Source organism: Xenopus laevis, chromosome 2L (assembly GCF_017654675.1).
Source record: "Xenopus laevis strain J_2021 chromosome 2L, Xenopus_laevis_v10.1, whole genome shotgun sequence".
Lineage (NCBI taxonomy): Eukaryota > Metazoa > Chordata > Amphibia > Anura > Pipidae > Xenopus > Xenopus laevis.
In genome coordinates this window covers 112,400,474-112,427,633 of record NC_054373.1, presented here as the reverse complement: position 1 = coordinate 112,427,633, position 27,160 = coordinate 112,400,474, and the positions used below count along the sequence as shown (strand labels likewise).

Genomic DNA, 27,160 nt, shown 5'->3' with positions numbered 1-27,160 from the left:
AAATTAAACTGCCTTTGCTTGTAAATGTAATGTGACAGCTAGCATATTACCAGTATTGCTTGCCTTGGATATGCCATTTGGAAAATTTGTGGCAATTCCCATTCAGATGGTAGATTTCAAATACGTTTTTTAGAGTCCACCCCCATGTACCTATGTACCTTTATAGTACCAAAAACTGAAATAACATATAGTATATACATTTTTTAAGCCTCGTGTAATGGGTCCCCTTTAGCCATAAGGGTAGAGCAATAATGCTTAGCTTTGGGCACATAATTGTGACTATTTCCTGCACAAATACCTCAGTGAGGTACAAGCTCAAGTTCTTAACAAAGGTGCTATGAATCATTAAAATTTATGTTAATTGATGCATTTTCTACTTTTGTCTTCTTTCATATTTGACACAAAATTGTACTCTTCTGCAAGCATGATGCACCAGTATTCTGATATTATAGGTAGATTAAGTCTATTCAGTATGGAATACAGAAACCCTAACATGAATTTTAAAGAGCCATTTATCAGGTTAAAGAGAATGAAGGATACGTTTAGAAAAAAGGAGGCGTGGCTTCATAAATTTTCCTGGTCAGTGCTTACAGGAATGTGCCCCAAGCAGAATGTTTGAATGCAAGTGCTTTACTGATTTTCATCGATATGGACTCTTTTGAAACACGTATAATTGTGGGTGTGTTAGAAAATTACCCTTTGTCTGAATGCATTGAAATTTCATTGAGGGGTGCCCTATTCTTGCTGGACCCATCTTAAATGCCCTGCTTGCCTATTCAAACTGTCCATAAGAATTTATGCTTGTTCATCTCCAAAAGTAGAAAATTACAGTAGACTAGTGATAAAAATGGCTTTGCTAGATTCCTGGCAAATTATTTTTTGTTATATTATTGTTTGTATTAATGTTTCAGAGAATTCATATTTTGAAGGATAATTTAGATAGCGTTTATGTCATAATGAAGACACACTCTTATTTTATGACTTGTTGATATTTTTGTTGCTTTGCTATGATCCAGGATCTTATTATGTCACTTTATTCAGCATTTAATTCAACCTAGTTAAAAAATATCAAATAAAGCACCCTTTCAAGTTACTGAAATACTTTTGAGTCTTTTGTATGGTACAAAGTAGAACTGAGTTTTGATTGCTAATTACTTCATTGTTCCTGTTTTTTTGTCAAAGTTTGTTCTGACAAATTGATACAATAATTAATGAGCAAAATAAGCCAAGTTTGTGCGCCATTTAATAGTATTACATCAATACTTTTAGTATATATTTTTTCTGATGCTCCAGCTTTGCAGCAGCATCAATAAAATAAAATTGTTCTTTATAGAAAATACAGTTGCTGGTGTCAGAGGACCATCTTTTTCTGCCAAATGTGCCCACTGACGTATTTGCCTAATCAATTTTTGTAGCAGATGCTAATTCCGAGCCAGTGAGCTGGGAAGAAAAAAGATGCATTGCATGGATCCTCACACATCAGCAAACTCTCAATAAACTGTAATCACTGCAGAATCTTCCTGCCCACAATAAATGCAAAATTACTAAGGCAGATTATTTCCTATTGCAATCATACTGGGTTGAAAGAAAATAGTATATACATTTATTTTTTTAACATAAATGAAAGATATGTCAATTAATATAGCACATTATAGGAAAATAGGACATACTGGATTTTGAGGGCATCAAATTTGAAAACAATTTAAAAATTTAATTATGGGAGATCCCTCACACTCTAAAAGTGGAGGCATGCCAATAGCAGCTTAGAAAGTACTAGGAAGTTTGCATTTCTACCCTTCAAATTTAAATAGGTGCATAAAGAAACAGTAGGTCCTCAATGACTAAATCATTTTTTCCCTTATAATTACAAATTCATATGACAGTTTTTTTTCTTTTATACTATGTTTATACTTTTGTAACATGTAATACTTTTAATAATTCCATCTGCTGTAATCATTAGAAAGTGTCAATGGAAACCTACCTTAATTTTCCCTATGTGATCCTGAAGTGAGTCAATCAACAAATCTCCAACTGGTTGCCAAGACCCTTTCAGAGCCTCTGCTTGATGTAATTTATGGTCCAGTTCATCCATTGCCTCTTGGAGCTCCTGCAGTCTTTGAAGTGCTTCATCTAATTTTTTCTGCCAATCAGCAGAGCGCAGGTTTAGCTTGTCCCACTCAGTTGTCACATCATCAACTTGCTTTTGTAGAACTCTGCTAATATTCCTGAACTGTTCTTCTGTTTGTGCTTCTGCAATGTGATATATTCATTTTAAAAAAAAATAAAATGTCAATTGGCAATAACAACTCATTCTAGCTTGCCTGGGTTTAATATAATAAATAACTTCTTTAGCTGAAGCACAATTAGTGATGAAAAGCTTTGTTCATAAAGTAATCCATGTATTAAATGCAATAAACTGTTTCAAATATACCCATTATTTAGATGCTTGAATCCCTGCTGAGGTATTCTTGTCATTCATTAAGGGGTGTATTTTTTAAGCTTTTATGCAGGGGCTCATACAGACCATGCTGCTTGTTTCATTGTTAATTATTATTTGTGACATAATGGACACATAATGGATAAGTGGTAATCACAGTGTGGAACAAATTCATATTTAAGGAACTCAGAAAGTTTCTGAACATATGCTTGGAAACATTTTGAAACAGTGACATATTGCTGCTAAGCACCTGGCAAGTACAGTATTGCACATTTCTGCCTTTTCAGAAATCGTTGGTGTCAACAATTAATTATATTTGGTTGGCAGACTGTATCAGCAAGCTCAGCCTTTTAATACGTTTATAGTCAGTTTAATATACAGAGAAACTATGCATTTTCTGCAATTAAAATGTATTAAGAATAATACATTCTGGAGGGCGTGACCGAATGTAGAGCAGAGAGGACGCACGTACTGGTGCTCCCGCACGGAACCCGCCAAATAGCCCATACACCTAGCATCCCAAGGGCGCATACTTGCACGCAGGATCCCCCACGCGATCCGCCAACGATCCAGCAAGTTTTGCGGCGAAGAAATGGGCAGAAACCGCGCTCGGACGCCACAACTACAGCACACGCTGGCTGACAAAAGAATCCAAGATGGCGGCCGCAGTCACTCGGCTGATGTAAGCCGACAGCCACAAGGTGAGAGGCGCCATTATACTTTAAACTCACAAACAGCGCACAAACTAGAGCGCTTCAACAGAGAGCTCACTGACAGGGGCAGAGGCAGCGCTGACACCCCTGTGGCAAGCACAAGTGCTGCACACATGCAGGGACCCCAGGAACACGAGGAGCTGGGGAATAACACAAGCCAGCAGCTAACAGGCCCAGCAGAGAGCTCGTCACCCAATGACACGTCTAAAGAGCAAGACCATAATACTACACTAACAGAGATCGTATCCCTACTACACAGTAACCACGCCACTACTATTGGGAAAATAGATGAGCTCCAGACAAACTTTAATATACTCAGGCATGATATCCAGAACATAAGGGAGCGCACCCAAGAGGTCGAAAGAAGGGTTGGAGAGCTTGAGGACACGGTCAACCCTATGCAGGGGCAAATGCAAAACATGGAACAAAGACTATCTAATATGGAGGCGAAAGCAGATGACCTCGAGAACAGACTACGACGGAATAATATTAGACTGCTTGGTCTGCCGGAGAGAGCAGAAGGTGGGCGTCCAGAAGCATTCCTAGAGCAGTGGCTCCAGACCACCTTCCCATCCATAACCTCTCCTACATTCGCAATCGAACGCGCCCATAGGGTGCCAGGCAGACCCCCTCCGCCAGGATCCCAGTCTAGGCCCATGATTGCACGACTTCTCAACTACAGAGACCGAGATAAAATTCTACGAGAAGCACGGACCAAAGGAGACATCATGTTTGAAAATTCCAGGATCTCCATATACCCAGACTACTCGATGGAGATACGTAAACAGCGCATGAGGTTCGCTGACGTCAAAAAAAGGCTAATCCAACTGCAGCTACCCTATGCAATGCTATACCCAGCTAAGCTGCGTGTGGTAGACAACGGCCAAACCCACTTCTTCACAACAGCCCGGGAAGTTGATGCCTGGCTGGAGCATAGACCCGGAAGGTCTCCTCGCAGATAAGTATAATTTCCAACATGACTTGGGCAATGAGGCTCGTTAAAATGCCAATTGATGAAGTACCTTGGGATGCACATATTTATATTTTGTGAGGGGCCGGAGCAGGGCCAGTACCTAACTTTACCATCAGATAATTTGTTTTTCTTCCTATCGAGACTCTGGTCTTGCCGCTCTTAACTACTAGAACACAGTTCCTTTTTCTTTTTGGGGGATAGATCCACTACAAGTTGGGGAGGGTGGTGGATAGGGTGGGAAGGTTGGGAATTATGCACAGTCACGAAGGATTTTATTTCAAATCACCAGGACAGACTCTACTACCACTACAGCCAATCATAATTGGCACTGAGATGGGTGATGCTACAGCAAGGTTGATCAGGGGGAGGGAAAATTACCCTGTATATAAATATGTACAAGTTTTGCAATGTATTGTATTAAGGTAATGTCATGGAATGTTAGGGGGCTGGGGGACCAGATTAAAAGGAGCCTGGTTACGAAATTTCTCAAACAACAAAACCCGCACATTATACTGCTCCAAGAAACCCATCTAGATGGCAGCAAGCTTATGACGCTTAAAAAACCATGGGTGGCAGCCGCATACCATGCGCCTTACTCCAGTTACTCCAGAGGAGTATCTATTCTTATAGCAAAATCCTGTATTTATACCCTCCACAAGGTCATCTCTGATCCGGGGGGAAGGTTTCTAATACTTCATTTATCCATTATGGGTAGGCAATGGACGATCGCCAATGTGTATGTCCCACCACCCTTTACAGATACAATTTTATACACAGTCATGAACAAAATAACTACACTACCCATAGCTCCCATTCTCATCATGGGGGACTTCAACAATGTCCTAGATAAAGATCTGGACAGACTACCACCACCTTCCAGACACGATCGAGCCATGTCCAAGTGGGCGGACACGTTTCATTTAACTGATCTATGGAGGGTCCGCCACGAAGGGATGAAGCAGTATACTTGTTTTAATTCCTCCCATAACACCCTATCCCGTATCGATCTAGCATTGGGATCCCCGGAGGTGGCCAGGGCAACCACGGAAATTCACATACTAACCAGGGGGATCTCTGACCACTCTCCCATTAGCCTCAGCATACAAACGAGCCCTGAGCCCCAGGACAATGTCTGGCGACTGAGCCAACACTGGATTAATCATCCAGATCTGGTAACACAAATGGCTACTGCTATTACTGAATTTTTGACTATAAATACGGGGACAGCAGCTGATCCAATAGTATGGGACGCCTTAAAAGCATACATTAGGGGAGAATATGCCATGCAGATAAGCAGAATTAAGAAACAGGCCAGCGCTAACATAGAGGCGAAACAACAAACATTAATACTAACAGAAGAACAATACACAACCAACCCAAACCCAGCCACCATGGCTGCATGGCAGAACGCACAAGCAACCCTCCTCTTAGCTCAAACAGAATTAGCAAAGAAAAGTATACTCTATCAAAAAACGAACGTACTGGAGTCAGGGGACAAAAGTGGTAAACTTCTGGCCTACCTCAGCAGGGATCCCACCCAATTAACGGCGATACCTGAAATAAATAAGGGACAAGGGCTTTCTACAACAACCCCTAGGGAAATAAATGAGGTATTTAGAGACTATTATTCGGAGTTGTATGCCACCAAGTTAGATTTTACCTATCCAGAGATACTAAACTATCTAGAGAAAATAGACATGCCAACACTCGACATCGGGGGGAGGACCGTACTAAACACCCCTATCACAACACAAGAAATTGCAGAAGCCATAGAATCCTTTCCAAGGGGGAAAACTCCAGGGGTGGACGGGATTCCCATGGAGTGGTACAAACTCTATAAAAAGGAGTTGTCACCCCACCTGGCCAACCTATTCAATGGTGTTACAGGAGGGTCATTATTGCCAGAGTCTATGAACAAGGCCCAGATTATAGTCATCCCAAAACCTAATAAAGACCCTAAACTTTGCGCATCATACAGACCAATATCATTAATGAATTGTGATGCAAAAATACTAGCGAAAGTCCTAGCCAGACGCCTTAACACTTTTATCACACAAATAATAGACATAGATCAATCTGGATTCATTCCCTTGAGAACTACAGATATTAACATCAGAAGGCTATATACTAACCTGGCGGTATCCCATGATAACTCAGTACATAGAGTCATTGCTGCCCTGGATAATGAGAAAGCATTTGACTCGGTGGAATGGCAATATCTATGGGCTGCAATGAAATGCATGGGTTTCCCTGAGAACTTCATGAAATGGGTGCAGATGCTGTATAGGGCCCCAGAAGCTACTATTCGCACTAACTGTAACTCTTCACGAACATTTAAGTTGCACAGGGGGACTAGACAGGGGTGCCCTCTTTCTCCCCTCCTATTTGCGGTGGCCATGGAGCCACTGGCTTGTATGATACGGCAATCGGCTAGGATTGACGGACTTAGGAAAGGGGGCATTACTGAGAAAATATCCATGTTTGCTGATGACACGTTACTATACCTAGACAATTCGGGCCGAGACCTGGAGGTTGCGCTGGAAATAGTGAAGGTGCACTCCTCATATTCGGGCCTAAAAGTTAACTGGAGTAAATCAGCACTCTTCCCAATAGGCCCAGTACCCGAACCTAGGCCGATATTGCCTGAGGGTCTAACCTGGACGGATAACTTCAAATATCTAGGTATCAATATCCACAATGACCTCAGTAAATTTGTAGAACTAAATTTGACACCCTTGTTACAAGGTTTGGAGAAAAAAATCAAACAATGGACCCGTTTACCTTTATCCCTAATTGGACGCATAAACCTATTTAAAATGGTAATGCTTCCCAAGTTTACCTACATTTTTAGGCAATCTCCGGTAAGGGTACCAAATAATTGGGAGAGCTTGAGGACACGGTCAACCCTATGCAGGGGCAAATGCAAAACATGGAACAAAGACTATCTAATATGGAGGCGAAAGCAGATGACCTCGAGAACAGACTACGACGGAATAATATTAGACTGCTTGGTCTGCCGGAGAGAGCAGAAGGTGGGCGTCCAGAAGCATTCCTAGAGCAGTGGCTCCAGACCACCTTCCCATCCATAACCTCTCCTACATTCGCAATCGAACGCGCCCATAGGGTGCCAGGCAGACCCCCTCCGCCAGGATCCCAGTCTAGGCCCATGATTGCACGACTTCTCAACTACAGAGACCGAGATAAAATTCTACGAGAAGCACGGACCAAAGGAGACATCATGTTTGAAAATTCCAGGATCTCCATATACCCAGACTACTCGATGGAGATACGTAAACAGCGCATGAGGTTCGCTGACGTCAAAAAAAGGCTAATCCAACTGCAGCTACCCTATGCAATGCTATACCCAGCTAAGCTGCGTGTGGTAGACAACGGCCAAACCCACTTCTTCACAACAGCCCGGGAAGTTGATGCCTGGCTGGAGCATAGACCCGGAAGGTCTCCTCGCAGATAAGTATAATTTCCAACATGACTTGGGCAATGAGGCTCGTTAAAATGCCAATTGATGAAGTACCTTGGGATGCACATATTTATATTTTGTGAGGGGCCGGAGCAGGGCCAGTACCTAACTTTACCATCAGATAATTTGTTTTTCTTCCTATCGAGACTCTGGTCTTGCCGCTCTTAACTACTAGAACACAGTTCCTTTTTCTTTTTGGGGGATAGATCCACTACAAGTTGGGGAGGGTGGTGGATAGGGTGGGAAGGTTGGGAATTATGCACAGTCACGAAGGATTTTATTTCAAATCACCAGGACAGACTCTACTACCACTACAGCCAATCATAATTGGCACTGAGATGGGTGATGCTACAGCAAGGTTGATCAGGGGGAGGGAAAATTACCCTGTATATAAATATGTACAAGTTTTGCAATGTATTGTATTAAGGTAATGTCATGGAATGTTAGGGGGCTGGGGGACCAGATTAAAAGGAGCCTGGTTACGAAATTTCTCAAACAACAAAACCCGCACATTATACTGCTCCAAGAAACCCATCTAGATGGCAGCAAGCTTATGACGCTTAAAAAACCATGGGTGGCAGCCGCATACCATGCGCCTTACTCCAGTTACTCCAGAGGAGTATCTATTCTTATAGCAAAATCCTGTATTTATACCCTCCACAAGGTCATCTCTGATCCGGGGGGAAGGTTTCTAATACTTCATTTATCCATTATGGGTAGGCAATGGACGATCGCCAATGTGTATGTCCCACCACCCTTTACAGATACAATTTTATACACAGTCATGAACAAAATAACTACACTACCCATAGCTCCCATTCTCATCATGGGGGACTTCAACAATGTCCTAGATAAAGATCTGGACAGACTACCACCACCTTCCAGACACGATCGAGCCATGTCCAAGTGGGCGGACACGTTTCATTTAACTGATCTATGGAGGGTCCGCCACGAAGGGATGAAGCAGTATACTTGTTTTAATTCCTCCCATAACACCCTATCCCGTATCGATCTAGCATTGGGATCCCCGGAGGTGGCCAGGGCAACCACGGAAATTCACATACTAACCAGGGGGATCTCTGACCACTCTCCCATTAGCCTCAGCATACAAACGAGCCCTGAGCCCCAGGACAATGTCTGGCGACTGAGCCAACACTGGATTAATCATCCAGATCTGGTAACACAAATGGCTACTGCTATTACTGAATTTTTGACTATAAATACGGGGACAGCAGCTGATCCAATAGTATGGGACGCCTTAAAAGCATACATTAGGGGAGAATATGCCATGCAGATAAGCAGAATTAAGAAACAGGCCAGCGCTAACATAGAGGCGAAACAACAAACATTAATACTAACAGAAGAACAATACACAACCAACCCAAACCCAGCCACCATGGCTGCATGGCAGAACGCACAAGCAACCCTCCTCTTAGCTCAAACAGAATTAGCAAAGAAAAGTATACTCTATCAAAAAACGAACGTACTGGAGTCAGGGGACAAAAGTGGTAAACTTCTGGCCTACCTCAGCAGGGATCCCACCCAATTAACGGCGATACCTGAAATAAATAAGGGACAAGGGCTTTCTACAACAACCCCTAGGGAAATAAATGAGGTATTTAGAGACTATTATTCGGAGTTGTATGCCACCAAGTTAGATTTTACCTATCCAGAGATACTAAACTATCTAGAGAAAATAGACATGCCAACACTCGACATCGGGGGAGGACCGTACTAAACACCCCTATCACAACACAAGAAATTGCAGAAGCCATAGAATCCTTTCCAAGGGGGAAAACTCCAGGGGTGGACGGGATTCCCATGGAGTGGTACAAACTCTATAAAAAGGAGTTGTCACCCCACCTGGCCAACCTATTCAATGGTGTTACAGGAGGGTCATTATTGCCAGAGTCTATGAACAAGGCCCAGATTATAGTCATCCCAAAACCTAATAAAGACCCTAAACTTTGCGCATCATACAGACCAATATCATTAATGAATTGTGATGCAAAAATACTAGCGAAAGTCCTAGCCAGACGCCTTAACACTTTTATCACACAAATAATAGACATAGATCAATCTGGATTCATTCCCTTGAGAACTACAGATATTAACATCAGAAGGCTATATACTAACCTGGCGGTATCCCATGATAACTCAGTACATAGAGTCATTGCTGCCCTGGATAATGAGAAAGCATTTGACTCGGTGGAATGGCAATATCTATGGGCTGCAATGAAATGCATGGGTTTCCCTGAGAACTTCATGAAATGGGTGCAGATGCTGTATAGGGCCCCAGAAGCTACTATTCGCACTAACTGTAACTCTTCACGAACATTTAAGTTGCACAGGGGGACTAGACAGGGGTGCCCTCTTTCTCCCCTCCTATTTGCGGTGGCCATGGAGCCACTGGCTTGTATGATACGGCAATCGGCTAGGATTGACGGACTTAGGAAAGGGGGCATTACTGAGAAAATATCCATGTTTGCTGATGACACGTTACTATACCTAGACAATTCGGGCCGAGACCTGGAGGTTGCGCTGGAAATAGTGAAGGTGCACTCCTCATATTCGGGCCTAAAAGTTAACTGGAGTAAATCAGCACTCTTCCCAATAGGCCCAGTACCCGAACCTAGGCCGATATTGCCTGAGGGTCTAACCTGGACGGATAACTTCAAATATCTAGGTATCAATATCCACAATGACCTCAGTAAATTTGTAGAACTAAATTTGACACCCTTGTTACAAGGTTTGGAGAAAAAAATCAAACAATGGACCCGTTTACCTTTATCCCTAATTGGACGCATAAACCTATTTAAAATGGTAATGCTTCCCAAGTTTACCTACATTTTTAGGCAATCTCCGGTAAGGGTACCAAATAATTTCTTCACAAAACTTAGGGGACTCCTTACACAGTTATATTGGTACCCCTCTACGCCAAAAATAGCTATGGCAAAACTTCATCTTCCGGTGCAGGCTGGGGGACTGGCAGCGCCGAACATGTTTTTATATTACCTGGCAGCGAAGCTTGTCACAGCTAAAGAGTGGTCAACCCCATCTCTAGATAACCCAGCCACTAGACTAGAGGCGCAGACCATAGGATCCTATGAGGAACTCAAAAACCTCCTGTACCGTGGATGCCACTATACCACCAATGCAACCCCACCTATGAAAGAGGTAGTGTGGGCTTGGCATACAGCCCAGGGCCTCCTCCCCAAACTAGAGAGCTACTGCTCAGGTTTCACACCCCTCTGGTGTAATCCCAAATTGCCCCACCTACAAACTATACCGGACCCCCAAGCGTGGGCCCAATATCATATAAAATATATACAAGATATAATGGTAGAGGGGACTCTACTGGACTTCCAAACCCTAAAAGAGGGAAAAGACCTGCCCAACAGAATGCTCTTTCGATACCTCCAGTTGAGGCATGCCATACAATCCCAATTCCGAGGGGTCCCACTGAATACAGTGCCTTCCCAACTAGAGGTGAGGGCGAGAGCTAACTCGCAGAAAAAAACGCTGTCCAGTTTCTATGCCATACTAATAACTGCTGGGAAATCCCCGCTGGGCAAACTCTTTGGTAAATGGAGCAATGACATACCCGAATTAACACTTGAGGTCTGGAAGGAGGTCCTGGAGTCAATCTTTGACCACATGGTGGCTTCAAGGGACAAAATGGTGCAATACAAGTTCTTGCACAGAGCGTATCTTACCCCAACGGTACTGGCTAAAATGTCCCCAACCCAGGTAGACGAATGTCCCCGGTGTCATCTCTCCCCAGCCAATTTTATACACATGGTATGGTCATGTACCGAGATACAACGATTTTGGAGGGCGGTAGCACAGTATGTCTCTGATATGATGGATATTCCAGTTGGGGTAGAACCTCTGAGTATGTTACTAAATCACGTAACTGACCTAGCACCGACGGTTGCGGAGAGAGCTCTAATATCTATTATGTTCGCCTATGCCCGTAAATCCATCGCCATGAGATGGAAAGCACAGTTAGCCCCAAGTCTACAGTTCTGGGAAACCCAGATCATACATGCGGTACCAATATACAAACTTCTATATGCAAGAAGGGGCTGCCCGGCTAAATTTGATAAAATATGGTCCCCGTGGCTGGACATCCATGAGGGGTGTACTTGATACCTGACCACAAACTCTAAATGTATCCTAAGGGTATGCTAAGGGACTAATCAACTACCCCTCCTAAACTTTACACTGTAGTGAGTAGAATGTAATGTAAGTTTCACGAGGCTGTGCACAAGTTAGGTTAGATTAGTTTTATTGGAGTTACAATTGCAGAATAACACTGAGTACAAGTAAAAGGAATAACTGTACACGTATGTAATACAACTGTACCAAGCTGATGTAATATCTGTCTATTGAACTATTGCAGTAACTGGACATATGGATAAGCTGTGTACATCTATATATTAATAATGTTAATGTACTTTATTCAAATAAAGCATTGTTAAAAAAAAAAAAAAAAGAATAATACATTCTCAAATTTACAAACAGGAAGAATTTACTAGATGTAAGTGCTAATTGCTATTCTAAGGTGCTATGTCAAGCTGGCACAACGATGAAAAAAAAATATATATTTTTGCATGTAATCCCTGTATGTTTCCATTAAACAAACTATGGATATTAATTTGCAAACTACTGCTGAATGTTTATAAAATATTATTTGTTAATGCAATAAACAAGCTGAATGTGCCATTATTTTAGGTTCACATTACATCTGTTGCCACCTTGTGTATATGTTGCTGACAGGTACCATACTTTATGCTTCATAGTATTAAGAAGCACATGCAGATAATTTAGGAGGTGCAATAAATAAGTCAGGGGGAATGTAAAGCCTGCTGAAGGCAAGCCATATATACAGGGCTATTTTATGCATGTCAGAGCTGCACTTTGCACCATGCACTTAATGTTTGCACTTAATGTTTGCACTTAAGGGGTTCAATTTTGCATCCCTTGGCACCCTATTAGTTCACGAGTGCAAAGATGGAATCAGAAAGTGACTGAAAATTAACTAAAAGTAAGGTATTTCATACTGAGTAAAACAAAAATTGGCACAGAATAGACCTAAACTGTATTCATGGAGGGGGGGGGGAATAGGTAGAGGAGCAGTCACAGGAGCCTCTGGCCTAGGGATGCCCAAATCCAAATCATCTATATCATTTTTACAAGATTTAGCTGAATCAGTGATAAGCCATAAAATATGTTTTACTCATGGAACTGAATCTAGCCCTTTGTCTGAAAATGTTTGAAAAGTGTAAGTGTCCGTTTGGGATAATAAGTAGTTTTATTCAATTGAAAATGGAATACAATTCTGGCATTTTGTATTTGTATAGTTTTCCTTGGAGATATATTGAAGAACTTTACAGGAAGGACTCAAGAAGGACTAGAGTTTAAATCAATGCAATTTATTGAGGGCATGAATAAAAATTGTATTCCATCCTTAGCGTTCATGAAAGGGCTGATATATGACTGCTGTAGCCCTAAAAGCTGTCAAACTTTTTCTTAGCCCTCTCAGGGAAAAATGCCTCAACCAGTGAGGTTTTTTTTCTCTGAAACCCTGCATGAGTTCCTTAACTTAACTTATGTGGGGTTTACTAAATGATTGTTTGAACTGAAAGACAAGCAATCATAAATCGCCCATCCGTTATAAAAATGCATATTGGTATTAATTGTACATTAAGATACCCACAAAATTCTGTATTATAAAAAGCCTACAATTCTCTATATTATTCACTTAGTGAAAGTGAATAAGTTGTTAAAGGAACTAACATAAACATTATTTTAGTAAGTAATTGCTAACAATGTTCAATGCATGTAGACATACACGATTTTTGAGATGAAATTAATCAAGGTAAATTTTACTTGCAAAATAAAATATTCCTTGCCAATTAATGTACTATATTATTGTTGTATTGTAATATTTTACTGTGCAGGACTGTTTAAATGAATAAAGTGCCACAGGAAAGTTGTTACTAACTAAAAAGAATCTGATTATGTTAGCCCAAAAGACCAATGCATAGTGCTTGTAGTGCAAATAGGGAAATGCCGACTGGAAGTATTTTGTAAAGGTTATAATTCTTATATGTATGTAGTGATGTCAATCTAAGGTGACAAGGTGATTCAATTTTACATAGCTCCTATATCCTATGTGGATATTTTAGGAGCATTACCAATTTTCACATAATCTGGTGACTTTATGCTCAACACCTCCCATATGATATGGAAACAGAGAAAGTAATCAAGAATAAAAAAGGGGTGCTTCAGTAATATCCCTTCATAATGCCATTATTCCAGTGACCACATGCTGTTGAATATGAAAGGACTATGTTACTAAGAAAATACATTTTGCTTTGTCATACATGGCTAAGGTTGCCACCTGTCCAGTTTGCCACCCTGCCCACTGATGTCACCAGTCTACCTTGTGACCTCATTGACCTGCTCCCCGCCCGCACCATGTGGCAGCAGAATATGGCAACCCTATACATGTCTTGCACTTATAATTAGTAATTATTACATTTTGTTTGTGACCTCTGCATTGTAATAATTATTCAATAATTATTCTTTACTATGGGTAAAGTACCTTTTGGTTCTTGGTGCATCCTCTCCAGGGTTTCAGAAGGTTGATCAGCTAAGAATACGCTCACAGTATCAATAGCATTCATGACAACTGGCTCTTTCGCTTTTATTTCCCTCTTGAACGCCTGCACAATAAAACTCAAGTAATTAATTCCATGCATGTATTGTGTCACGTTACCATAGTTAATATGACCTAGTACCCACTCTATAGTGATTGGACACTTACATCAAAGCATCTCTTATTAATTGGTTAATACATGCACATACGGTAATTAAATGAAATAAAAAGTACATACTGTAATATCTCTTTTTCCTTAACATAGAAAGATAAATAATTTTGTTTAAAAATTGCTGAATTATATAGTATCACAATCAATGAAAGTACAACATTTTAATCAAAATTTATTGAAAACATTTTTTTTCTGGTAAAATTAAATGTTTTTACAAGTCTAGTATAGGTCAATCTAAAAACAACTGGACTTGCTGAGTAATCAATGAAGACGTTTCACTACTCATCCGAGCAGCTTCTTCAGTTCAACTGACTGGTGTGGGAAGTTCTCGGCATATAAACTCTTCCACTAATCCAATCACAATGGCACATTGTAACTCTTCAAAGAGGTGACATCTGAAGAAATTCACAGAGGTGTTGATTCTGTGTAGTTGTGATAGGATTATCCAATGTGTCATGCAACTCCTAGATACAGGTGTTACTTGTGAGAGTTGCATGAATGGATGTGTGAAGTGTTCTGAATCCGCCGGGGTACAGATGTTAGAACAGCATTGTATGTAGCAGACAGGTGGTGTCGAAGGCACCATGGATTAGTGGAAGAGTTTATATGACGAGAACTTCCCACACCAGTCAGTTGAACTGAAGAAGCTGCTAGGATTAGTAGTGAAACGTCTTCATTGATTACTCAGCAAGTCCATTTGTTTTAGATTGACCTATACTAGATATACTATGACCTGGATGAATGAAAATCTTCATAGTCATGTTTTTACAAGTGTACTTGTTGAGTGTGGTACTGACATTCTAGTAAATAACCCCCCTAATGTTAACAATTTGGTATCTTCAGAATTTATGATATTACATATACTGGTTTTCAATGCGCCAATTTAATTTATTGAAAAAATTTTTTCTGGTAAATTACATTTTAAATGTTGAGTGTGGTACTATCATCTTATTTACAATATTTACCAGCTCCTTCATGTTTTTATATATAGAATTATTGTTTTTTTTAGTTATTAAGGGTATTATTTATCAAAAGGTCAAATTTTAGAGCTATGTGAGTTTTTTTAAACCTTGAATGAACTCACAACGGAATGGTTTCTTATTTAAGAAAAAACTAGAATGGAAAAACTTGAATCAGTGAGTTCAGCGTTGAAACCAGAAAACTCAAATTGATTGAGTTTTCAGCAAAAAAAAAAGTTCACTCGAATTGAGTTTTGAGCAAAACCTACTGGAAAAAATTTGAAGATCATGCAGGCTATTAACATCTTCAAATGCTTCAAGGAACCTCTGCCATTGACTACATGAGCTCAACAGGGTTTATGCGTATTTTCGGATTCAAGCTATTTCCGGCTATAATAAATCTAAAAAGATTTGAGTATATTTTAACCCGATCTAGAACCTCAAAAACTCGATTTTTTTTGTGGAAAACACAACTCAACCCTTAATAAATCTGCCCCTAAATGTTATTTGCATTTTAGTGCAGTTGTTAAAATTAGAATGATCTATAGTTTAAAGGTCCTAATCATACTTTTGAATCTTGAGATCACTTAAAACATCTCTATGTGGGCCCTAAATGAACTAGTCAATATACATTATTATAAGAAGAACAGAATGCCATTATTGTATCTGCTCATATGACAAAACGAAAGACTTAAATAAAGTACTTTGGTTGTTCATTTGTCAGCTCATATATTATGCATGTTCGATTTTCTCGGCAGGACATACAGGCTGTTGGAGAAGTTCAAGAATTCAATAAAATTAGCTTAGAATCGTTAGCTGTAAATTAGAAATTCATTTAAGCTAATTCTGTTATCAATTTCGGTCTGTTCTCCTTTGATGCAGCTTGGCCTGATAAACTTATTGAATTTCCTGGGAGATACAAAATGTCTTCAAATGTCACTTATAGACTTAAATGCAAGCATCCCAAATCAAATACAAAATAAATAAATATTTATTTCATGTTGATTTCAAAAACAAAACAGAAGCTAATGAATCTCTTGCAAAATCATATCTTTTGTTCAAGGGTGGCACAACTGAATGCAGACTTTTATGATTATTCCTATCACTATTTTCTGCAGTGCGTATTGGAACTTTCCATTTTTATACTTCGGCATTTAAACTTGTAACTACACTGCAGTAAAGACTAATACTTCTGTTCAGTGTACTGTGAAGCTGCTTCTCTGTGTCAGGAAAGCTCTTATCTACACTAAAATTAATGTAGGTAAGAGATTTTGGGACATACAAAAGTATACCTACCAGCATTTTAAGAAGAACACAAATTTAAACTAAAAAAAATAACAAAAACAAAAGATTGGTTTATACATTCCACTTTCATGTTTACACATTTTTATTGCCCCGTTTGGCTCATTGAAAAACAGTATATGCCATATCATAAATTCTAACAATACCAAGTTCTTAATACAAGGGGTTTACTAAAACTCAATTTTTTCTCACAATTTTAATAAAACAAACTCTACCAAACTCCCATCCACCATTTCACCTTATTTATAAAAAAAATAACTCAAAAAATGTAGTTCAAGAAAAGTTTCGATAAAACCGAGCGGATTTGACTCCTGAGTCGCTTGATTTTCCAGTTATTGCCTGAAAACCCAGAATTGTTTGGATTATCACACGAATCCCAGCACAGACCACAATATCTTAGGTATAAAAGGGACATCTGCCATTGACTTCTATAGGATCTCGACAGGTTTGAGATGGAGTTTTTCAGATTCAGACTTTTAGCAGCTTCGGGGTGTAATAAATCTCAAAAAATTTGAGTTTTGTTTCCTTGAAAAATTCCCCTCTAAAAGCTCAACCAGATGATTCAATCTTAATTAAATAAAAACCTCTAAGTGAAATATGCTGTGTGTGTGTGTGTGTAAACTGCAATTAGCAGTGGACAATTGGAAGGTTGGATTTAGGGAAAACCTTACATATACTGTTGAAGGTGCAACATTCAACATGTCAGTGGGGTACTATTCTCACCATTGCAGATCAACAAATATTTGAATGTCAGCTGAATTTCTGTTGAAAACAGGACATCTAAGAGCTATTACACAAAGGAATACTATTTAATATATGTTTGAATTTAGGGCAGTGTCTGACCAAGTGACACTGTTGTGACAGCAGGTGTCCTAGGACTTGTACTCTCAATACCCTACCCTTATAGGAGAAACTGATTTAACACAAACTGCCTTGCATGCATTCACCTCTACGCAAAAAGTACTTGATGAGGTAATCACGCTAAACTACAACAAGAGTATTTATTTTTGCTCTTGACAGCCATGTCTTGCAAATCAAATAGGAGGCTGGCAACACAACGTGGAGTGTCTCCTTGCCTGCTCATAGCCTTGGGAGCTGGATACTACATAAGTGACTTCTCTCTAAAGATCTAGTGGGAGCTCTGACTATAAGGAATTATGCCTCTGCTAGGTTTGAACCAAGGACCTTATGTATTGCAGCTGTTGCCTTACCTCTTCACTATTCAGGGAGATTAGAGGTATAGGCTTACCCAGTTCTGAGGATCCTATGGCTAGCTCTGGCGCTGTTAATTATACTCGGCTGCTCTGCACTAACAGGTAGGTGCAGCCTATCCCTAATTAGCTCCCAGCAGAGGGTCCTTATTTAAACCATGAACTGGCTTTCCTCCTTGCCAGTCAATAGTTCTCCATTCCTGCTGGACACCGGGTCTATGTTCCTGATTTCAACATTCCAGTCTGAACCTGTTTCTGGATTTTCTCCCGTGTTGGTATTACTAAATTCTTTTTCCTGTTTCCCAAAGCTCACTGTTCTTGTTACCCTTTTGGGCTAGTGTATGCCTGTCCCTGGACTTTTGTTAATCTTGAGCTGCTGAGCCAGTAAGGGTAGAACTACACGAGCGATTTTACCTGCGATAGCATCCATTTAGACGCAAATAAGATGAAACACGGGTGTCACGTCGGATGTGCCAAATCTAAGATAAGTAATAGGAATGACTTAGTCCCCCAGTGCTTCAATGAACACTTCATCTTTCCACAAATGTCAGACTAAACTGGAGGGATCCACCATCCTTGCGCTATACTAGTGCATTATGCTATTACAACCAAATGATCACCAACCAACCAAGCAAACAAGTAAATGCCCAAGGTGGCTAAGAATTCTAAAAAACCCTAAAAAAAACCATGGAGCCATATATTCCCTTAGTGAGAATAATGCATTTATCTACTTATGTCTGACTACAGCTGCAGCATTCTTCAAATTTGTCTATGGACAATCATTTGCTTCATGTTCCCACCTATGTACCATGTTATTCATCCTCTTTTCAAGTCAGGAACTGACACGTCATAGGATGGAATTCCATTCTATCTATTTAGAAAATAGTTAAAGGTAAAGTGAGAAAGTAAGTGGGGGTAGTGAATGTGTAGAGAATTCGGGTTAAGTAAAATTCTTAACGTGGGTACAAAAGCCCATCTGTGGACATCTTTCTGTAAGTTATCACTATGTTTCCTATGCTTTCATTCCTGGTAATGTTAATATATGTTACAAAAGTAACATTTAAACATTTCTCTGTGCACATACTGTATATTTATGGTTAAAGGAATAGTTAAAGGGATCCTGCCATTGGAAAATATGTTTTTTTTTCAAAACACATCAGTTAATAGTGCTACTCCAGCAGAATTCTGCACTGAAATCCATTTCTCAAAAGAGCAAACAGATTTTTTTATATTCAATTTTGAAATCTGACATGGGGCTAGACATATTGTCAATTTCCCAGCTGCCCCCAGTCATGTGACTTGTGCCTGCACATTAGGAGAGAAATGCTTTCTGGCAGGCTGCTGTTTTTCCTTCTCAATGTAACTGAATGTGTCTCAGTGGGACATGGGTTTTTACTATTGAGTGCTGTTCTTAGATCTACCAGGCAGTTGTTATCTTGTGTTAGGGAGCTGCTATCTGGTTACCTTCCCATTTTTCTTTTGTTTGGCTGCTGAGCGGGAAAAGGGAGGGGGGTGATATCACTCTAACTTGCAGTACAGCAGTAAAGAGTGATTGAAGTTTATCAGAGCACAAGTCACATGACTGGGGCAGCTGGAGCAGCACTATTAACTGATTCATTTTGAAAAATGTTTTTTCCCATGACAGTATCCCTTTAAGTGTGAAAAAACAACTAGTTAAATGTTTCTAATATAGTTAGTTCGCCAAAAATGTAATGTATAAAGACTGGAGTGACTGGATGGTTAATATAAAAGCCAGAACACTACTTCCTGCTTTTCAACTCTCTGAGTTAGTCAGTGGCTTGAAGAGGGTCACATGGGACATAACGGTTCCGTGAGTTTGTAATTGATCCTTAGCATTAAGCTCAGATTCAAAAGCAACAGTTATGACCCATGTGGCTCCCACTCAAGTCACTGATTGGTTACTGCCTGGTAACCAATCAGTGGAAACCAGGTATTAATGAAAGCAGGAAGTAGAGTTTTGGCTATTATGTTAGACATCCAGTCACTCCAGCCTTTATACATTACATTTTTGCCTAATTAACTATATTGAATACATTTTTTATTTTGCACAGCCTATCTATTTACCCAGTTTTTATTTTTATACTGAACAATTCCTTTAAACTGTACCTTGTCTGAGATGCCCTAAAGTTAAGCCAGTAACATTCATATTAACAAAGGGAAGCCACCCTGAGAATAATGGGGTTTGTCAGTGAAAGTTAACCAGGGCAACATTTATGCCCTTTATTAAACTATACGGATAGAAAATACGTGATATTACGAATTGTTTTTGCATCAAATACAGTCTTGTCAGAGATGTAGTGCAGTAAAAAATACATCACGCTGTTAAAAGGCATCACATCAGATGTATTCTATGCAAAACCATAATGGTCAAATTTTATGCCCATTGGCAATTCTTTACAAATTCAAGGAAAATGTTTCAGAAAAGATTTAGAATGCGGCTGGACCATTAAGGTTATAATCATGAATATTTAAATCTGACAGGAACTTGACACCACAACAGTTTCTTTTGCTCAACTAATCCATAAACTAGTATAGACTATTGATTGACCTGGAGGTATATGTTGATGCTTTAAACTGTATTTACTTATATATTCCTAACTGACACTTGATGGACACTATTATGTTTATTGAAAGGCTGCTACAAAATATAGTTCATGGATGCTGGATGCAGAAACCTAGTTTGGCTTTGTACAACATCATTAAAGGCACAAATGTAAACTGTATACAATATTAATTCCATATAATGCTAATTCAGATGGGAGCAGGTGTAACCTTGTGATAAAAGGATCTTTTAGACACTGCAAAAAAAAAGTGCTGCAAATTGCCACAGATTAGAGGCAATACCACACATGAAAAATTTTTTTGGTGCACAAAACAATCAGCTTCCTCCAATGAACTATATCCAATGATGCAAACACCTTAGGAGGGGGGAGCACGGGGACTGCGGAGTACTAATGTACCTCTTTCCTTTTGGTATGTTTTTTTTTTTAATTGATTTTGGATACATTTATCATTGTTTTATGCACCAAATAAACATTTAGGGGCACATTTACTTAGCTCGAGTGAATGAATAGAATACAAAATACTTTGAATTTCGAAAGTTTTTTTGGCTACTTCGACCATCGAATTGGCTACTTCGACCTTCTACTACGACTTTGAATTGAACGATTTGAACTAAAAATCGTTCTACTATTCGACAATTCCATAGTCGAAGTACTGTCTCTTTAAAAAAAACGTAGACCCCCTACTTCGCCAACTAAAACCTACCGAACATCAATTTTAGCCTATGGGGAAGGTCCCCATAGGCTTTCCTGTCTATTTGGGATCGAAGGAAAATCTTTCGATTGATGGATTAAAATCCTTTGAATCGTTCCATTCGAAGGATTTAATCATTCGATTGAACGATTTTTCCTACGATCGAACGAATGAAATGCGGTAAATCCTTCGACTTCGATATTCGAAGTCGAAGGATTTTACTTTGACGGTCGAATATCGAGGGTTAATTAACCCTCGATATTCGACCCATAGTAAATGTGTCCCTCACTGTCCATCATTTGTATTACTATATTGTTTATTCAGGGTCTAGGGCAGTATTTACAAGTGTATCAGGCAGCTTACTCCTACAGTACGTGCTTGTCACAATTGATTATTGTGGAATTGCTACAAGGATAAGATATTTAATACCTGTACCATATATACTAACAGTATTCATCACTGAGGGACCACCAGTTTATTTAAGGTTGGTTATTTTTTCGTTATTTAATTACCGCCTTTGTTATATACTGCATTTATTCTTACTTTATTTATATTCTGAAACTACTTAACAGTCAGAAAATAGGAAATCTGATCAGCCCCCAGTGCACATCAAGTCCTAATTATCTACTGAAAGTCCTGTGAGACTTTATGCTGTACAACCCACCTGTAGTTGGACTAATTGAACTTTGTACTGCAGAAGAAATGTATGGAGTATTATGAATCAGGATGCTGCAACTACATGACCCTCAAAGTTGGAATCCCTATTAGCAATAGACTTCATTTACACTTCAAGTGAAAGTTCATCTAAAATGAACCTTTAGCAAGTTTCTGCCAGTTGTAATAAGTAATACTGTATTTGGAGTTTTTATTATAAGTTCTGTTAAAATGTTGGAAGAAAAGAACAATAAAAATAAAAAATTGTAGTCAGACACAGGGATGTAGCGAACTGCCGATTTGGTGTTCGCGAACGCCGTTCGCGAACACCGGCAAAAAATGCGAATGTTCGCGAACAGTTCGCGAACTTCGAACACCGCTAAAATCGTTCGATTCGAACGATCGAAGTATTTTAATCGTTCGATCGAAGGATTTTCATTCGAATCGAACGATCGAAGCCATTCGATCGAATGCTTTTCATTGGATCGAATGCTTACAATCGTTCGAACGAATGGAAATCGTTCGATTTTTAGCGGTCGAAGGAATTCGAATGGTCGAATGGTCGAACGATCGAACGCGAACTCAAACTGCGAACGATCCCAAACGTTCGCGAACATTCGGCGGACGCGAACGGTCGAAGTTCGCGCGAACTAGTTCGCGGGCGAACAGTTCGCTACATCCCTAGTCAGACATACACATCATAGGCCTGAATTCAGGTTGGTGTATTATATCACTTCAAAAACAAAAACACATGATAATAACAGTTAGGGGCACATTTACTAAGGGTCGAATTTCAAAGTTAAATAACGTCGAAATTCGACCATCGAATTTGATACTTCGATAGTCAAAGTATTTTTTCGATCAAAAACGACCGTTTTCGCGCGAAGTAAAAATAGTTTGATCAAACGATTTAATCCATCGAATCGAACGATTGAAAGGATCGTACAAAAAAAACTTCAACTTCTAAAAACTTAGCCAAAGACTCCCATAGGTCCCCCAAAGGCCAAACAGCAATTCGTCAGGTTTAAGGTGGCAAAGTCGAAGTTCTTTAAAGAGACGAAGAAGTAGTATGTGAAAGGTCAGGAGAAGTGTTTATCTGTGTATCTTATGCAGTAAAATGAAAATTCTTTCTTTCAGTGCTCAAGTTTCTACCTTTCTATCCCTCTGAAAGCTGCTATAATGAATGCTCTATTTTATAAGATATCTACTTTACTTAAAAAATGCCTAATCAACCATCATCCTAGTGATGGGAGGCCACCAGCTACAGTTGACCCTGTTAAAAGTGCACTTTAAAAGCACAGTGCTTACATTCATTGTTTTAAAAGCTCCAGTCCAAACAAGAAGAACACAGATATTAATCGGGCAAAGGTAGAAACTTGAGCACTAGAATTTTCATTTTCCTGTATAATATATTTGAATAAAGACTTCAGATCTCTCACATACTTCTCACTCACATTCTCTCTGTCTCTCTCCAGAAGCTTCCAGTGCCACTGTCATGTGTAAATGTACTAACAGAGTGCCATTAATCATGGAGGGGTCCCTGTACACCTTTTACCCCTACTTCTCTACATTTGCATCCAGATTGGATTATGAGGATAATTTAGTGCTAATTACTATTGTTAAAAAAGCACCTGAAATTAGTAGTGCTCTACAGGCTGCTTTATAAGCCAAAAGAAGGGACCTGAAGCAGATCTTATTCCTGAGATTTCCTTACAGATCTCCTCTTGCTTCTTGTAAAGATGGTGTCATTGTATTAAATATATATTGGTGTATCCGTTTTGTCTTTTTCAAGACCCGTATACAACTGAGATCAAATACTGAAAATGTAGGACAGCAAAGACCCTGAGGGTTTAAATGCCAACATGATCAGATGCTGGCAAAGCTTTTGGCAGGAAGAGAGTGTGGATTTCCAAACCTGCTTTAAATCAAAATAAATTATTGTCTGGCTAGTGTTACACTGCTTTAAGCACTCGTCTATCATGGTGCCACAAGGGTGGATGTTTGCTATCCACTGAAATTCTGAGGCCTAGAAACGATGGAGAGAGCTGCTCTTTTTTTGATAAATGTTAATAGATCAAAGTCTGACATCTTTATTAATACAAGCTTATGATATATAGTTATATCCCTCGTAATCTATCAGTATTTATTTGTTATAATACTGTTTATAATGTTTTTTATAATTAAAAACTCAGTGCACCATTTGGCTCCAATCTCCATGCTGACTTAAAAGGGATGGATGCTGAAATGTTTGACAGCACAGGATGAATGTTCTTTTTCAATAACACTATGATTCCTACAAAGTGCAGTGGAATGATATTTCTAGCAGATCGTCATTAGATATACTCGTTGTTAATTTTCCTCTCAATAAAATAAGGTGGAGAACCATTAAAATATTTGACTTTTCGTTGAGCGAACATTTATAATCTATCGTTTCTAATCTCTTTTTTATAAATGATTATGACAGGACGACAATTTCTTTTTCAAAAAAAGAAAAAAGTCTATGTCAGTGAAGGAGGATAAAGGTTTAGTGATATCACTTATAAATTCTGGCAGAATGTGGGATTTTAACCATACATATTTGCATTACCTACATGTCAGTGTTCATCTGTTGATAACATTTTTTTTCTAGTATTTAGGTTAGCTTTAAATAGAAGATATCATTTGCCGAATCAACACATTGTTTAGTTAATAGCATACACAATGAAAATACAGAAATACAGAAATCAGATCAGAGAATATTTGTATTTTAAAAGCATTTTACTACATGAAAGGTTAAATTCCAGTAAACCAAAAGCCTATACCCACATGCAGTGGTAATTATTAACTAGAAAATTCACAATTTTTCTTTAAATCTGGAATAAATGATATTTCATATGATTGGCATGCATCAAATTGTCACATTTAGCAGTGATATGTATAATCTAGTGTGTGAAGATTGTATGTCCCTGTAAAATCTAAACTTACAACATATAAACTGCAATGCCCAGGATCAGACCTCTGAAAAATCTATTGTGAGTTTTCTGCAATGCCCTTGGACAATGGGCCATATTTATCAGGAAAAGGCTGGAGTAATCCAGGGTCCAAGACATCAGTTTTATATTTAGCAGTAAAGAATGACTGATTCTATACTATGCCTTTTTAATAATAAATACTTAGCAATTTTAAGTGCTTTAGTTTTTTTATTCATTAAAAGCCTAGTTGTGTTATTAGGGTAATCCAGCTGCATTTGTTATCTATGTTCTCCATGTAGTATATGCAATCTGTTCTAAGCAATTCCAAATTAGGATTTATTTATTATATATGATTTAATGCTCTGAAACATTTCATTAAAAATAGGGTGCAGACACAGGGTGATAAAGAGGTATTGATCTTATTAGACACAGTAAAATCAACCTACTCGATGAGTCTCAATCTGAGTCTGGACTTTAGGGACATCTCCTCCGACGGGTGCCTGCTGCTTGAGCTCCTCATTTTTCAGCTGTAGCCAAGCAAGAAGCTCTTGCAGGGAGACATGAAGTCGTTTCCAGTGTTCTGTGCTTGCTTCTAAATGAGACCTGGAAGACATTGCACATAATATTATTGTCACAAGGCAAAATTCATGGCTGATGTACAACTCGCTTAATAAATAAAACTGTCACTTTTCTGCAAGAAATAATAGTAAATGTATTCACTCATTCAAAATCTGCACTTGTTGCTGCTCAAATCTCTCTCTGCTATTACAATGTTGCAGCAATTAGAATAAATCCCATTAAGAGGAACATAAATTAAATAATCTTATAGGCATTCAGTTTTCATTAGCAAAAGGTCCCTAGGTATAAATATTGATCCCAGTGCATTAACTTCTCAAGATTTGTTTATAAATGATATATTTCATTTAGCTGCTCTTAGTCATGCTTGATTATTAGTAACTGGACTGCTTTCATCAAATCTTTTTCTTTCACCATGCTTGTCTACCCTGAAAAAACTCTTCAGTCACAATTTTATTGATCAGTCATATCAAACAACACAAAACAATTAAGTGTTGTGACGTCCATTGTCAAGTGGCACCAACTTTGGAGGGAGGATATTGGCAGCCTTTTAATACTGTATACAGCTCTCCTTTTTCCTCCACTGATCTAGTTGTCTCCACCAAAGTGTTGTAGTCTTGGCAAAAAAACTTTTCTCATGCAGATTGACATTTTAGGTATTTATCAAATTTTCTCTAATATTCTCAATTTTTTTTTTGTATGAACAATTGTGAGCTCTAACCCACTGTCCAAAGCAGTGTGATAAACTTTTCTTTGGCTAATTCTCTAAAGTTGTCAAGTTGCTTTTGTCTTATCCCTCTAGCTTTTACTAATGGTTATCGCAGCACTCTGCAAAATGGTTGCTTAGTCTTCAACATACTTGTACATGTATCATGAAAGGAGAAGATAACATGTGACTAGCTGAATACTTAAGGTAACAGCACCAAATATTACAGCTTCACGTATATAGAAATCTTGGCAATGTAATTACATCTTTTTATTTTTGAAAAACACAAGGGAAAATAGATAAAAAACAAAAAACACAAGAACATTTTTGCTATAGATGTCCATAAATCGATAAGTCCATTAATATATTATCGTTAACGTTATTAAACATTGAGGGGCAGATTTATCAATGGTCAAATTTCTAAGTGGAAAATACCATCGAATTTAATACTATGAAATTCGAAGTAGAATTCGTAGGATTTTTTGTATCGTACAATTCGAAGATTTTATCGTACGATCGTATGATTTTCCTTCGAATACAAAAAATTTAGAAATACGGTCTGGAAGGTCCCCATAGGCTAACACAGCACATAGCAGGTTTAAGTTGGTGAAGTATTGAAGTCGAAGTTTTTTTAAAGAGACAGTACTTAGATTATCGAATGGTCAAATAGTCAAACGATTTTTACTTTGAATCGAAGTTGAAGTAAATTCGAAGTCGTAGTACCCTATTCGATGGTCGAAGCATCCAAACAATTACTTAGAATTTCGATTTTTTTTACTTCAAAAATTCCCTCGAATTCCCTTCGACCCTTGATAAATCTGCCCCTAAGTAGATTTTTTTAAGCTATAGGACACAGGTGGATAATCTTGATGTTAAAGTAGTAGTTTGTCAAGATTAACTTTTTAGCTGCCAGGTCCTACCAGTTCCTTGACCACTATCTGAAATCTGGAATGAGGCAGAAGAGGAAGTTGGTAATAACAGGGCATTCTATAACATATTAAAAGTTAACTTAAAGGTGAACTACCCCTTTAATGTTCCCAAGTTTCACTTTTTGCATATGTAAATGACTGCTGTAATATAAAAAG

At 38.8% G+C, this 27,160-nt stretch overlaps 1 protein-coding gene across 7 annotated transcripts in view; it reads right to left on the bottom strand.

Annotated features, from left to right (window-relative positions):
- The window catches only part of dmd.1.L (dystrophin, gene 1 L homeolog), a 1,148,817-nt gene that overhangs the window by 271,605 nt on the left and 850,052 nt on the right, over positions 1-27,160 (bottom strand). For all 7 annotated transcript variants that reach the window (XM_018244936.2, XM_018244933.2, XM_041580924.1 and 4 more), the window contains 3 exons: positions 25,240-25,396; positions 14,215-14,335; positions 1,982-2,250 (listed from right to left, as the gene is read on the bottom strand). In XM_018244936.2, coding sequence (XP_018100425.1) covers positions 1,982-2,250; positions 14,215-14,335; positions 25,240-25,396 — 547 coding nt within the window. The remainder of the gene's footprint in view (positions 1-1,981; positions 2,251-14,214; positions 14,336-25,239; positions 25,397-27,160) is intronic.